We start from the raw sequence: 15,968 nt of genomic DNA, 5'->3' as shown, positions 1-15,968 counted from the left end.
ACACGGCTCATTTTTTTGCTGGTTTTCCAAGCCTGTTTCAAGTGTTTCAACAGACATGTGTGAGTCTGTTAAACAATGTACACGGTGCCTTATTATTGTTGTTTAGTAATATCAGTGCCGGAGGCTTCTCTGTGGCATTAGTGAGTTTATTTGAGATCGCAAGACATTCGAAGGAACCTGTTCACAGTGCAAGCCTCGGGCTGCACTGCCTTCCACTATTATTATTATTATTATTAGTATATTAGTATTAGTTAATGCATTATTATTATTATTATTATTATCTTCTCTTTTTATCTTGTTTTATTGTAATTGTTTGCACAGTCTGCCAGTGGTGGAAAAAAATACTCAAATTCTTTACTTGAGTAAAAGTACCAATATTGCAATATAGAAATACTCTGTTACATGTAAAAGTCTAGAATTCAAAAAAGTACGAAAGTATTGGCATCAAAATGTACTTAGAAGTAAAAGTACTAAAATATTTGAAAATAGCAGATCTACAAGCTCACAACGCGTCGCGATGCGACGCGTTGTGAGCTTGTAGATCGGCTATTTTCAAATAGCCTAGGTATAAAATAAGGCTAAAGTGGTTAATGTATGTTTTATAATATAAACATGTATATCTGGAAAGTAACTAGTAACTAAAGTTTTCAAATAATTGTAGTGGAGTAAAAGTACCATATTTGCCTCTGAGATGTAGTGGAGTAGAAGTAAAAGTATTGGAAATTGTATTGTAATTGTTAGCAGAGTCTGCAGATCATGCCACACCAGCATGTTGCTCATACCTATAAGTAAAGTCTCACCCTCTTGAATCCTCAATCTGTCATGTAATAAAGATGGGTTGCTACAGTAGTTGCTACAGCTATTACTATTACTGTGTTTGCCACTGCCACTCTACTAGTGTGAAAGCTACTAGTACAGCCTCTATCGATGCTACTCCTTTGCTGCTATTGCTACAACATGCTGCTGTTGCTGCTAATAATAGTGTCTCTCAGATGTTGTGAGCTTGTAGATCGTCTACTTCCACATGTTGTGAGCTTGTAGATTGTCTACTTACGGTGCGAGACGCCGTGCACAACCGAGCATACACAGCCACTGCTGCAGCGTTTACTGCAACTGCTGCTATTATTATTATTATGATTACTAGCAGTAACGATTACAATTTAATTATCACCATCATCATCATCATCATCATCACTGTCGTCATCGCCATCGTTATATTTTATCCTCCGTCTAATCACTACACGTTCTTTATGTTTTGCATATTTTCTTAACGGCCCCATGAAGTGGAATTACTTTTCTATTATTTTTTTTTTACCAAAGTTTCTGATAAACCATTTATCTAACTACGATACACTTCAGGGAGATGATGCCTAACTAAAAAAAAATGTGCTTACTATAACGGTATATCTTGTGCTCTAAACAGCCCCAAGTACTTTATGTAAACACACTGCGACGGTTTAATTAGTCAATCCTGCACTCGGAATACTTCAATATTTTAATTAGGCCTGTCTGGCAGCTGCGCCAGAGTCTTCATCTACCACGTGCGAACCACTTGTCGTTCGTGAGCGCACGGCTTTGATTTCCTGTGGCACGGGGTCTCGAACAAAGTTCTTTCGAATGAAAGCATGAGGGTGAATCCTCCATTGATATCGACAATAGCAGATAACGAGGCGCTTGGGATAATGCTGTCGAGTAGTGCTCAGCAGTCAAAAAATCATAAGTGTAGCTACCGTCCCGTCTAGCAAAATGCAAAACACTCACGTTTGAATGAAATGAAATGACTCCCGTTTGAGGGAAGATACGTGTTTGTGTTCCCGATTGGCTTTACAGCTCTAACCGAAATGGTCCAAAGTCTACAGCAATACACTATTATATACATAATGTCCTGTTTAAAAGCGTATTTCTTTCATTGTTTTTTTTTGAGTGGTGCCAACCACTCCTATATCTGACTTTGTCCGTGTGTCCGTATGTGTGTATGTCCAATAAACAAACATTGATGACAACATCAATACGGGGCTCATCAAAGGCACCACTCTCTTCACATAGGGTGTGATTTTTTAATTAAACAGGCAGTCTTTTATCCCTCTGCAAATTGTGACCTTCAGGTTGCAGTTTCATCATCATCATTCGATGCCCTCGAGATCTGCGACACAAGCTGCTTCCACTGGTCTCTGTTGCTCATTGCCACCCCAAGTTCATTCACAGTCAGTCCTGTATCCCTACTCAGAACATCTGGAAATGTGAGTGGTCTGGTTCCTCTTGATGGGCAGGGTAGTCTCCACAGAAGAATATCTGAAATGACCTGCTCTTTTGCTCTGTGACAATGTCCAGCAAAGCGGAGTCTTCTTTGTGCCACAACAACTGAGATGGAAGGGATGCCACCATAAATCTGAGCTTTAGTGGGATGGTTCCTCCATGAAAGGAATTGTGTCTTCACGATCTTGTCGTTTGCTAAATTGTGTGCTGAGAGCGCAACTTCTTCAGACACCCTTTTCTTGTCAGGGGAGGTCCCTTAGCCTTTAACCTTTTTCCGGGGCCTCACTACAAGGCAGTAGTCTCGTAACCCTGATGAGGGGGGCTAACGGGTGCTACACCTTGCCCAAGGGTGACCCGAAACTATGTAAGGCAGGGGCGTTCAGCTCCCTGAGGCTTATACGAGCCCACATACCATCTTTTTTGAGCGTGTTGATTGGCTATTTTTTTTCTATTGTAGAAATGTCCACATTTTTTTCTTGCCTATAATGACATGCCCAAAAACTATTTTATAGTATACACCGGGGTCCCAGATATAATTAATGAATAAATAAATAAAAGGTTGTGTCCGTGGCCTAATGCATATCAAACTGGGGGTCCTTGAACTTAAAAAAAGGTTGAGAATCACTGCTGTAGTGCAACATGCATCCGATTGAGACTGCGTGTGTGCATGGACATTCGCTCACCTCCCTCGACCTCCCTCGCCCCAGGTTCTTATCGACGTATCTCTGTGTGTTTTTACAGCTCCGTCTCAGGTCAGCGAGGTGATCAAGGAGCGCGTCCAACAGCGGAGCATCCAGCTCTCCTGGCAGGAGCCCCAGCAGCCCAACGGCGTCATCACCGAGTACGAGATCAAGTACTACGAAAAGGTGAGCGTTTCTGAGACGTACCGTGTTAGCAAGAAACGATTGTGTGACAGTGTGTGTGAGAGTGCGAGCGTCGAGGCGTTTGTGTGCATGTACTATACGTGTGTGTGTGTGTGTGTGTGTGTGTGTGTGTGTGTGTGTGTGTGTGTGTGTGTGTGTGTGTTCGTACACGTGCATGCACTGATGCATAGCTTGCGAGTCAAATCAGGTTAAGATATGCTCGAGAGGTTTACATGCATGTTGCACACGTAGCACTATGTGGGGATATATGCATGTGAGCGTCGAGCGACAGTTGCGTGTCACTGTTCTTCCTCTTGCTGTCAGTATCACCAAAGGTTGTGTCCTTATCACCAGTAAGCTCTGCATTCCCTAAGGGTTCTTCTGAGGTAGTAGATTGGCCATTTTGAAATAGATTTTCCTTAAATTTCCATTAAAAAAAAAAATCTGCTGTGATTCTGAAAATGCTTGCTTATAATGACATGTAAGCACATTTTGATTCATATATACACATACCCCCCCCCTGCACTCACACACACACACAGTATATATATTTTATGCTGCATATCCCTGCTCTTAAGTAGTTGTCTTTAATCTAATGTTCTGAGATGGCAGTAATATAAAGCAGAGGCTGAATGTCAACATCAAATAGAATATTCACATTTCTACTTACATTTGATAAATGTTTCCAATCTATTCGTGAGTTATGTGACTTAACCTGTATTTATGCGCATGACCGCATAAAGATGTGCATGTCTTTGTGTGTGTGCGTGTGTTCTTTCATCTTCAACGCTTTGGCTTTGTGCATGATTTGTATACTTGGTTGCGCATCGAGGGGTCGAACACCAAAAATAGCCCGAGCTTGAAGATCGGCTATTTTCGTTGCGCGACACTGGCACGCAACCGGGTATAAATCAGGCTTTTTAACGTTGCGTGTTTGCGCCTGCTGTCCGTTTTGCACTCTGTGTGCATAACAGATAGAACGTGTGAGTGGAAACTCACAGATTCTATGTCTGTGCACGCAGCTGTGAACTGAAAACACAGATTCAGTCGAGGGGCCGTCTTTGTCTCATAATTGCAATAATGAATGAGATCCCCATAAGATTTTAATCAGCCCGTACTAGTCCTTCATGGCCGCCGCCGCACGTGCATGCTCGCGCTCGCACGCAGCACGCATGTACACGACGCATTCATATTATACGCACGCACACACAATGACAGTTGCACCGCCTGAAAACAGCAACGCTAGCTTTTCCTCCCTGCTTCGTGTTAAGACCTGAAGCCGATTCTATAAATTCTTCCCTTCTTTTTTTTCTATGGAAATAACGATTACGATGGGAACTATGCCAGTGGTTCTCAAACTTTTTCATGTCAAGGACCCCCAAATTGACACTTATTGGCCCGCGGACCCCCATCTGAAAAGATACGCCATTGACCTCCATAAGAGAAGATCTTTACGGCTCTAGTAGTGATTCTCAACCATTTCAATTTCAAGGACCCCCAGTTTGACATGCATTAGGGCTACAGACCCCCATTTAATGGCATTTCTATCACTTGGACCGCAATTTATATTGTAAAATCAATGTCAATTTAACTCTGAGAGTGTACAAATGGAACCAAATGGACCCGTTAGGGTCCATTTGGTTCCATTTGTACACTCTCAGAGTTACAGACCCATAAGGGTCCATTTGGTTCGTATCCATCATTTAGCTGGGGACCCCCTGGAACCCCCTCAAGTACCCCTGGGGGTCCCCAGACCCCACTTTGAGAACCAATGCTGTAAACCCTGTGATGTGACAATAAAGCTGATTCTGATTGTAGATTGGCTATTTTCAGTAGTTTTGTGGTGACACTCCTGCATGATGTAACGTTCGTACAACATAGAAAGTTGAAATATATGGAGATACAAGGGTTCTGCCCGTCAGCGACGTTATGCACACTAGGGCTTAATTCTGGACTTTTACTTGTAACAGAGTATTTATACAATGCATTATTGATACTTTTACTTAAGTAAGAAATGTGAGTACTTTTTCCACCACTGCCCAGAATAGGGACGCTGAGGTTCATGTGGTTAAAGGAGCATTTCTCCCACAAAGAAACTCATTTAGCTTTAATCTGTCAACATTCTCACATATACAGTATCCCTCGTATATACAGAACGGTATAAATTAGGAACCGTCTTTCACTAACTCATTTGTCAGTGATGTCATGTCATTTGTAGTCCCAGTGATGTCATCAGGAAGATATTTATTCCACGTTTGCCCCGGTGTTATAGAAAGAGCTCTGTGAAATGAAATGAAAATTGGAAAAAATAAAGCCTTGGCTTAGAGCTTCACCAAGGGAAGCTGTAAACATACTGTAGACGTTTTAAAATAAGGGATTCAAATGAAAACCACAGCATTATAAGCAGGTATGTACTGTAATAAACGGCATTCTGTGATGAGGACATCTCCCCCCCATGGAGAATCAATTGGTGTGACTTCTAGGATGAAATACACACTATTAGAGGTAATATGGTTAAAAATGTTCAACATTAATGTGCTGTGGAGAACAGTTCTCTCCTGCACCACCTGGATATCAGTCTCCAACACTGAAAAATGTTAGTGTTCATTTAAAATAGGGGAGGGTGGGAGGAAGGGGAGGGAGGCACATACTTCCCCCACACAATAACCTGGCCAATGTTGGCTACCGAAACCTGCACATGCTGAGCGCCGCATCGTGAAGTGGCCGGGACCCCAAGGGGGTCCGCAGAGTTCCTACAGGGGGTCCGCCAAATCTTTGTATGATTTTTACATTAACCACTTCAACCAAGCATCCCTATTCTGAGGAGAACTTTAGCCAAAAAAATTGCAGATCTACAAGCAAACTACTCCTCATGCTGCGAGGCGTTGTGCGCTTGTAGATCTGCTATTTTCGGCAAAGTTTGGTGTAGGGGGAAAAAGGAGCAGACCAAGTACAGAGTGAAAGGTCAAGTTCATTTAGTATTGACGGTTTAAGTGGTTAAATGTCTGAAAATCCACATTAACATGAGTCCAACATACACTGATGACAGTGCGGTCAAACAAGTGTATGAAGCTACCTATGAAATCTATGATTTTTTTTTAATACAATATATAAGCCAAGCGGTCCTTGGCCTGAAAAACGTTGAAGACCCCTGCTATATAGTATGTAATATTGCACTGAAACTCATTATATGACCCTCCCCTCCCCTCCTGTACAGGACCAGAAGGACCGCATCTACTCCACGGTGAAGTCCAAGTCCACGTCGGCCACCGTGAACAACCTGAAGCCCAGCACGGCCTACGTGTTCCAGATACGGGCCTTCACGTCGGCCGGCTATGGCACGTACGGCCCCCGACTGGAGATCACCACCAAAGAGGAGGCCACAGGTATAGGACACACACACACACAAAAAAATCACACCCAGTGTGAAGTGGGCGGTGTGGTCATCACAACATGACTCACTTAAAAAAAAGGATATATGACTTTTTTTAAGTCCATACTGCTATTCATAGGGCTGCACATGTGTCATGTGTTTCGCTAGCCAATCACAGTCCTGAATTTGCAAAGTCAGCCAATCACATTACAGCTAGTGGTGATGACACTAGCTGTAATGTGATTGGCTGACTTTGCAAAAGTATAGATTTGCATTGACTGTGGAAGGGTTAGGGGTGTAGACTGCGTTGTAGACTATTGGCCAATCACGGTGCAGGATTGGTCAGTGTCCAAAACTCACTTATAGGGGGCGGTTACACCGCCCCAAAAAGAAGGATTTTTTGAAGTGCGTGGTGCTATTTAAAGGTTATTATTTCATCATGCGTCTCGCTAGCCAATCAAAGCAAAGGGTCTGAATAGAGTCAGCCAATCACGGTACGGCGAAAAGGGTGAATAGAGAATAGAGTGAATAGAGTCAGCCAATCACAGTACAGGGAAAGACGAATTCCTAACCCCACTTATAGGAGCGGCTACACCGCCCAAAAACACATTCATATTGACACCTCTACATTTCTTAAAGGAGGCCTATTGGTCAGTGGTTCTCAACCAGTGGTCCGGGGAGCACCGGTAGTGGTCCTTTCAGGGGGTTCCAGGTGGTCCCCAGCTAAATGATGGAGAGTCGGTAACCAAATGGACCCTTATTAGATCTTTAACTCTTGAGAGCGTAAAATGAAACCAAATGGACCCGTAAGGGTCCATTTGGTTTCATTTTACGCTCTCAAGAGTTAAATTATTGTTAAACATCTGCGTTACTTAATTAAATAATTGTTATTTTGATCAACGTGTTGCCTGTTATCTCTCCTATTGGTACCAACATCAATACAACATGGAATTGTGGACAAAATCGTATCCAACAATAACAAAATATTCTATAAGTCTTGGGTCTGAGAGGCTAAATCTCATCAAACGGTGGTTCCGTGGCTCAAATGCCGAATAAATAATGGACCTTGATATGAAAAGGGTTGAAAACCACTGCTATAGGTGGATATTCAGCCATCACATGACATTGGTAAAAGGAAAACGCTATTGGAGGCGCAATGTACTGTACTTCCTGGTACGACAACTGGTGAAAATAGCTGAGTCTACTTTTTCTCGTAAACAATTTTCAACAACAGCAGAAATAGCTCACGATGCGTCAGCGCACACACTAGGGGTGTGCCGATATATCGTCCCACGATATATCGCGATACGTTTTCGTGACGATATGTATCGTTTTGGGGAAAAAAAATATCGTTTTGAAAAACATTTTTTTTTTTTTTTACAATCATTCTAATCAGGCATGCAAACAGCCCCGAGGTGAAAAGGGTGACAACATGTGTTTTTTTTTTTTTGGGTCAAGTGTCAAACTATTGCCCTATTTGGATTGAAAACGGCTATTGTAGCTGAAAAGCTACAAGTTTGCATGTCTGAATAATGCAAAAACACAATTATTTGTTTGCATTTACTTTTTTCCTCCCCCATATATTTTCATTATATAAAAAAGTGCGTATTGTATCGATATCGAAGTTGTGAGCCAAATATCGTATCGTATCGTTTGGTGAAATTAGTGTATCGGCACACCCCTAGTACACACCCGTCTATAGATCGTCTGTTTCCCGCTATTCGAAGTACGACGAAGTATACAGGGCTTAAGTGGTTAAAATGCATGACCCCCCCACCCCCCACGCCCCACTACCCCACCCCACCCAAATTGCAGCCCCCACACTCTCGGCGCCATCGGGCAAGTTTGTCAAACGTGCAAACGGTCCTCCACACCACCACACCACCAGCGCCGTGTGAGAGGCCCTGTGTGGATGGGAAACGGTCCAACCTGAATGTGTCTTTTGTTTGAGATGAAGGGCACTGCCGCCGTCCTCCGTCTGGGACTATTAAGCCCACTTTCTGAAACAGTAGAGCCATGTGTACGAGGACGTGCCTCAAAAATAGAAACCGCGGCCCCTTTCTCCACCGCCACCACCCCCCCACCGCCCACCCCTCCCCCCGCTCTCTCTCTCTCTCTCTCCCTCTCTATGTCGGTCTCTCGCACGGAGGCTAGCAAAAAGAATAAGGGAAGGAGGTTATCAGTCTCAACCACCCCTCATTGGGCTCCATTATTTCCTGCAGATTGCGGCCTTTGATGTACTGATGCTCATGCTGTGTGCGTGTGTGTGTGTGTGTGTGTGTGTGTGTGTGTGTCCTCCTCGTTTAGCCGCCATCGTGTCCAGCGAGCAGAACCCGGTGATCATCATCGCGGTGGTGGCCGTCGCGGGGACCATCATCCTGGTGTTCATGGTGTTTGGCTTCATCATTGGGAGAAGGTACGCTCTCGCGGGCCCCATTGACTCTCCGCTACTGTGAGTCTCTTAGCCTGTCAATTATAGCCCTTTTCTTTTCTTTTGTCACTCAGTCAGGGGCCCCTCCTCCGTAAAGGCACGGAGGGCGTCCGCTGATCCACCACCACACCCCCCCACACATGTGTGTGTGTGTGTGTGTGCCATGCGTGCACCCCATCGTCATGTGGCATGCGTGTGTGCGTGTGCACCCGTCATCCTCCTGAGGCATGCCACTCCACGCGCCCCACGTCATGTGTGTGTGCCTCCATCATCCCCATGGCGTGGTCGAATTGAAGCTTTTGTTGATGTTGCTGTTGTTGTGTTTTTCATATAGTCCTCATATATACATGCCATGCGTGTGAAGAGAAAATCATGCTATGATTCTCATGATAGGCTGTATGCACAGCAGCCATATTGTGAAGAGATTCACAGGTGTTGCCAATGATAGCCTACACTAATGAAGGCTCTGTTCCATTTAGTGTAGCACAGTGGTTCTCTTCAATTTCCACGACCCCCATAACTCTGAGAGTGTACAAACGGAACCAAATGGACCCTTACGGGTCCATTTGGTTCCGTTTGTACACTCTCAGAGTTACACACCCGTGAGGGGCCATTTGGAAACCCCTTAAGGAACCATGAGGGTCCCTGGACCCACATTTTAGACCCACTGGTGTAGCAGAGCCTTCATTAGTGTCATTGGTAACACCTGTGAATGTCTTCACAATATGGCTGCTGTGCATAGAGCCTATTACGTGTGTGTGTGCGTGTGCGTGTGTGTGTGTGTGTGTGTGTCATTTCTTTTTCTTCTATACTCTCCGATATTCAAAATCACGAGTGTGCATGCTGTGGATGTGTGTGTGTGTACATCTTTGCACGTGCATTTTTATGTCTGTGCGCATGCATATCTATATGCATGATGTGTGTGAGGGAGTGTGTACAGTACACACACACACACAAACAGTGTACATGTACACATGCATCTATCTGTAGGCTATGTGTGTGAGAGGGCAGCGAGAGAGTAAAGCCTGATTTATACTCGGTCGAGAACCCGTGTCGACGCACACCAGAAATGGCCGATCTTTGAACTGTGTGTGTGTGTGTGTGTGCGTGTGCGTGTGCGTGTGAGTACAATTACCCAAGTACTGTACTTGAATCAATTTTCAGGTATTTTTACCTTACTGGAGTATTTCCAATTTTCAATACTTTTTTACTCCACTGCAATTATTTGACTTGAAAACTTTAGTTACTTTGTAGATTTTGATTATTATTACAAAACACACATTAACCACTTCAGCCCTATTTATACGTGTGTGTGTGTGCGTGTGCGCGCGTGTGCGTGCGTGTGTGGATCGGCTATTTTCGGCGCGCAAACACACGGTGCGCAACTAAGTAGCATCAGGCCCTTAACCTCTCCGTAAACTCCTCAGGCTTGAGGCAAAGCGTGAAATATGGCCTCACACACGTCCATCCCAGAGCATCAGTCAGTACAGTATCTCTCAGTAGTCATTACAGCCCCTTACACATCTCTCATATTATACCGCAGCAGCACAGCTCACAGGTGTTTTCATCCCCACAGACCTGGGGTATAGCATGAGATCACTTCATCAGAGCACAGTTTCCACTGGGCGCTCCGGCAGCATGGCTCCCCCGAGACCAGTACAAAACACATACAAGCACACACACACACACACACACACACACACACACACACACACACTCCGCTGCTGACACACACCAACCGCGCACACGTAATTCCCATGTCCAGCACATCCATCTACTGCGCTCGTCACTTTGCAGCTTATTGCAGCGCCCTCCCCCCTCCCCCTCCTTCTCGGTTATAGCGCTCAAAGACCCGGGCCTTGTGTGCGCTCGATTTTTGCCTGCTTGAGGGAGCCTTCAACGCGCTAATATTGCCAATTAATATTACAAGACATGTTGAACAGCCCTTTAGAGTGCATGTTTTATTCGGTGTGTGTGAGAGACCGTATCTCTCCCGAGGAGGCCGCGGCTCTGCGATCCACAGAGGTACCGGGACGAGCGAGTATGGAGTCTAGCTTTTTCTTTCTCCTTCTCTTTTTCTGCCGTTCTCGGGCTGTTTGAGGAAATGAGGCGGGTGGGGGGAGGGTTGTTAGCATGTGCCCGCTGGTTATCTTAAGACACTTAACTACTTTCAACCTGGCGTCCCTTTTTTTTGCGCATGTCATTATTGGCAAACACCTCAAACATTGTTTTTTATTTTATTGTGAAACTAGAAGATCTACAATGCTCTAAATGCGTCGCAACGTGACACGTTGTGAACTTGTAAATAAGGCTATAAGTGATTAAGATGCCAGCATTACGATTCTTGTAAAACAGACGGTGTCTTTCCTCGACTACAATCAGTTGATTCTACGACTCTTTCTCTCCCTCTCTCTCTCTCCCCCCCCCCTCTCTCTCTCCTTCTCCCTATCTCCCTCTCTTTCAATCTCTCTCTCTCTCTTTCCTATCTCTCTCTCTCTCTCTCGTCCTGTGCAGGCACTGTGGGTACAGCAAGGCAGATCAGGAGGGAGACGAGGAGCTCTACTTTCAATGTGAGTAGACTTGCTTTGCACCATGCATATTGTATATCTATGCGCAGTTCCAAGCCCAAGACAAGCACAGTGACGTGCATGCAAACGCACGTGTGCACATAAATGATATTGCTCGCACACGCGCGCACACACACACACACACACACACACACACACACACACACACACACGCTGAAACATCTCAAATGCCCCAAAATAAATCCCCCCCCAACTGACATTGCAAGTTTCATCCTCAATTCAGTGTGATGGTGTTGATTCGAGTCAAAGCTGGGAGCAATCAGCCCTAACATCTGCTGCTGATTGGATCAGACAAATCTGTTGAGCTGAGAATGTACACATTTCTAAAAAAAACTACAGACGAACGAACGTGCACATCTGTGCCGCGCGGAAAGAAAGACCCGTCGCCGCGAGTCGTTGCTTGTTAAACATATAAAACCAAAAAAGTCGCCCCGACACCTGCCCCCACTTGAACAGAGAACGACACAGGGGGGGCCCCCCCTCGTTGTTGTTCCCCCTTCTCCCCTCCTTCTGGGCCCGCTCCGCTCCGTATACATATAGGAGGGGGTGGAATGTTTTTCTTTTTTTCCCTCTCTTGTGTTTTTTTTCCCCCCTCCACGTCGCACCACCAACACACCAACCCTAATGATGCCCCTGGAGACGCAGCCGCAGACAAGCTTCCCCGAGCGCTAGCCCTCGTAATGATCTGTGCTGTAGGCAAAAACCTGCTGATTTGGAAACTAGAGAGGGTCAGGAGGGGTGTCACGGAAAAGCGTGCCTCCTGCTAAAGCTGAGGCAGCGCTAGGCGAGCGCCCGCGATCCTCCGCCGTTTGCTAAGTGTCTGACAGATACGCGGCAACGGCGGCGCCGGCTCCGCCGCGGCGGCGGCACTGTGTATGCTACTAGCCCGTTGAAACCGGGAACGGAATCTGTGTCATTTTTTTTTAAGATTTCTTTGGGGCTATTTGAAAATAGCAGATATACAAGCTCATAGTGCGGCACCGAGTGCCGCGCTATGAGCTTGTAGATCTGCTATTTTTTGGGGAAAAATCTTTGCTTCTGGGGATTCTGCAAAATGTCTTCTAAGTCCTGACAGTTTTTTTAATTTAAATACTTATGTTGCTGTAATATCAGTGGTTCTCTAACTTTTTTTCATGTCAAGGACCACCCAAAATTGTCCGCGGACCCCCTCCATTTCAAAACATTTTGTTCCAGGGACCCCCAGAAGCAAAGATTTTAGTAGAAAAAAAATATATATATATATTCAAAGATTTGCACACATTTTCACTATTTTCTTTTTCAAAAATAGCAGATCTACAAGCTCAGGTGCCGCGCTATGAGCTTGTATATCTGCTATTTTTTGAATAGCCGAAGAAATCTCAAAATGACACACAGATGCGTTCCCGGTCTTAACGGGCTAAGGGGGCCCCACCTGCTAAAAAGGAAAAATAAATGGCCGGTGTTGGGAGGGGGGGGGGGGTGGGGGGGAGGCACACACAAACAAGGGGCTTGTGTTGTCGGTACTTAATGGAGGTTGGACTCGACTCGCTCGCTCCGCACGATATCAAATGACGAGAGGCTGCCAGGGCGACAGAAGAAGCGAGATAGCGCTGCGAATGAAGTCGCGTAAGGCCCTGCAATTTGTCTGTGCCGCGCGAAGGGAAGTCGCGATAAGGCATCTCCCTATCAGATCCGCTGACACCTTGGATGGACGAAGCAATTATATGGCAGAGAGGAGTGGGAGGGGGCTTTGTGGCCCCTCCTCCCCTCCCCTATACCGGTGAACAATGCGTTTGTTGTGTTTCTATGCGGTTGTGGCGGATCGGCAATGCCCTCGCCTGAACCAGTGGTGGTTCAAAAAAGTACTCACGTGCTGTACTTAAGTAAAAGTATCAATACTGCAATGAATAAATACGGAATTCAAAATGTACTTGAGTAAGAGTACACAAGTATTGGCATCAAAATGTACTTAGCAGTACAGTAAAAGTAAAAGTACTCGTTATGCAGAATGTCCCATTTCAATTTTTCAAATGTATAAACATCTTTTGAAAAAATAGCAGATCTACAAGCTCTACAAGTTCGAGCTTGTAGATTGGCTGTTTTCAAATGGATGAAAATGTATATACAGTAGGGCTGAAGTGGTCATTCAGTGCTACGGCTGGCGGGGTTCTGTCTTATCCCTGCGTCTGGTCGGACCGAAATAAATGAATGCATTTCCGTTATAGGAAATGTAGACTGTGTGATATTTTGATTGATATTTATGTTAGTTAACATCACAATTTAAGAATGTATTAAATATGTATGTTAAATATGTATGTTAACCACGCGTCGTGAGCTTGTAGATCACCCAATTAAGTATATACGTACTGTATATATCTAATAGGACGTAGTGGTTATGATTTGTTTGTTTTTTAACCAATCGAACCCTGATTATGGCTGCGTGCAAATCTCATTACATGTTTAAAGTCGAGAGGTTCTGTTGTATAATCAGTGTTAGAGGCCTTTGAAGGGTGCTCTGTTAATGTACTATAGCATGCATAAAACTGTGATTTACTGTTCATTTTATGTATTGTTAAATGTACTGCCAGGACCGCATTATCCACTTCCTGGCCTTTCTGTAACCCCCCCCTAAGTACCACCCCCCACCCCCACCCATTGTCTTCCATTGTCATGCGTCAGAATGAGAATCGTTTTATCTCCAGGTATGTTTTTGCGCATAACGATTATATCTTTATGTGGCAAACACATGCATATTCATGAGACATCCCTCTTTATCTGGTATCTTTTATTTTTATACCAGGAAATTACAATTTGTCTCAGGCGGGGGAGCACAACCTCTGGATTCTATTATTTATTTTGTTGTGTGTCTTTGTAATGATACGACGCGATAACACTTTTAACCAAGACCTGAAGCCGATTCTACAAATGTCTCCTGTAAATCCCAACAGTATTCTGAAGTATTCTAGTATCAATGGTGCTCGAACATTTTCATGTCAAGGACCCCCAAAATTATATGTATTTTGCCACGGACCCCCATCGCAAAATATTTTGTTCCAGGGACCCCCAGAAGCAACGATTTGAGTTAAAAATGTTCGCTTTAAAAGAATATAAATATATTCATTTGCACACATCTTCTTGATTTTTCAAAAATAGCAGATCTACAAGCTCGTAGCGCGGCACTCGGTGCCGCGCTACGAGCTTGTATATCTGCTATTTTTGAATAGCCCAAAGTGTAAAATAATGCTTTTTTTTAGCTCAAATCAAAAAGTGACACAGATGCGTCCCAGTTCTTAATGGGTTAAACCAAAAAAAAAAAGAAAAGACAACTCAACCTGACTGGCATGCTATAGACCTCCCGCTGAACTTTGCCAAAGTGACGGATGTTTGTCTTGATTGACATCCGGCAGGAGCCAGCGGGGGAGCTCTCTCTCTCTCTCTCTCTCTGCCGCGCTTCTTCTGCTTTTGACGAGCTCAGAAGAAAATGCCACGGCGTGCGTGCGTGCCGTGCGCCGAAAAAAACATCTCTGTGTCTCTTTTGTGATGAATTCTTTCCCTTTGTTGTGGGACCCCTTTGACACGGCCTCTCTTCCATCACGCCCGCCCTAGTTTTGTCGATCCCCCGCCCCCCCCCTTTTCCCCGAATCACAGGGTCTTCGGGTATAATCGTTTTGCCTGTCAAGCGGCTGTGTATTATTATGCATATTTAATCGTAACAGTAATCCTCTTACCTTTCTACAGTCAAATTTCCAGGCACCAAAACATACATCGACCCCGAGACCTACGAGGATCCGAACAGGGCCGTGCATCAGTTCGCCAAGGAGCTGGACGCGTCCTGCATTAAGATAGAGCGGGTGATCGGCGCAGGTGAGCTCTCTCTCTCTCTCTCATACATCACATTGACAGACACGATATTTACACCTGGAGGAGGGGAGGATATGGCCGTTACATATTGGATATAATAACCACTTAACCCATAAAGACCTGACCTGATTCTACAAAATGTATTCTACTGTAAATCTTAACACATTGACTGCCAGAGTTTATTCATAATTTACCCCATTGACTGCCAGCAATTTGCGTGTTTTTTTGTTGTTGTTATTTTGTTATTTAAATGCATTTAAGTTTTACGTTTTTTAAGTTTCCGGTTCATGTCAAAACAACATGAACCGGATGTGACGTCTTCGACAATCTCTGATCGGCCTAAAAACGATGTGATACACGACGACGATGCCTGATCGTCACCCGGACTAAAGAAAATAGATGTGGAGCTATCCGTTTGTATTTTATACCATGTGAAAAAACTTATTTTAGCCGCATTAGCGCATTTTTCAAGCTAAAACCGGAAACCGTAAACGGAAATCGCTGAAATTGCTTCCGGGTGAAGCGGAAGTGACTCGGAAGCGAAAATGATCTCGGAATGTAAATAAGACAGCGTGATCGTCTATTAACTAAATTAAACATTAGGACGCAGATCTGCG

At 44.6% G+C, this 15,968-nt stretch overlaps 1 protein-coding gene across 1 annotated transcript in view; it reads left to right on the top strand.

Annotated features, from left to right (window-relative positions):
• epha7 (eph receptor A7) overlaps positions 1–15,968 on the top strand; it is a 123,618-nt gene that overhangs the window by 91,062 nt on the left and 16,588 nt on the right. The window contains 5 exon segments of the mRNA XM_084083182.1: positions 2,998–3,122; positions 6,337–6,505; positions 8,800–8,908; positions 11,438–11,493; positions 15,229–15,354. Coding sequence (XP_083939308.1) covers positions 2,998–3,122; positions 6,337–6,505; positions 8,800–8,908; positions 11,438–11,493; positions 15,229–15,354 — 585 coding nt within the window.

This window comes from Gymnoscopelus microlampas (assembly GCF_963454915.1).
Source record: "Gymnoscopelus microlampas genome assembly, chromosome: 16".
NCBI classification, from domain to species: domain Eukaryota; kingdom Metazoa; phylum Chordata; class Actinopteri; order Myctophiformes; family Myctophidae; genus Gymnoscopelus; species Gymnoscopelus microlampas.
This window is presented reverse-complemented; position numbering and strand designations above follow the sequence as displayed.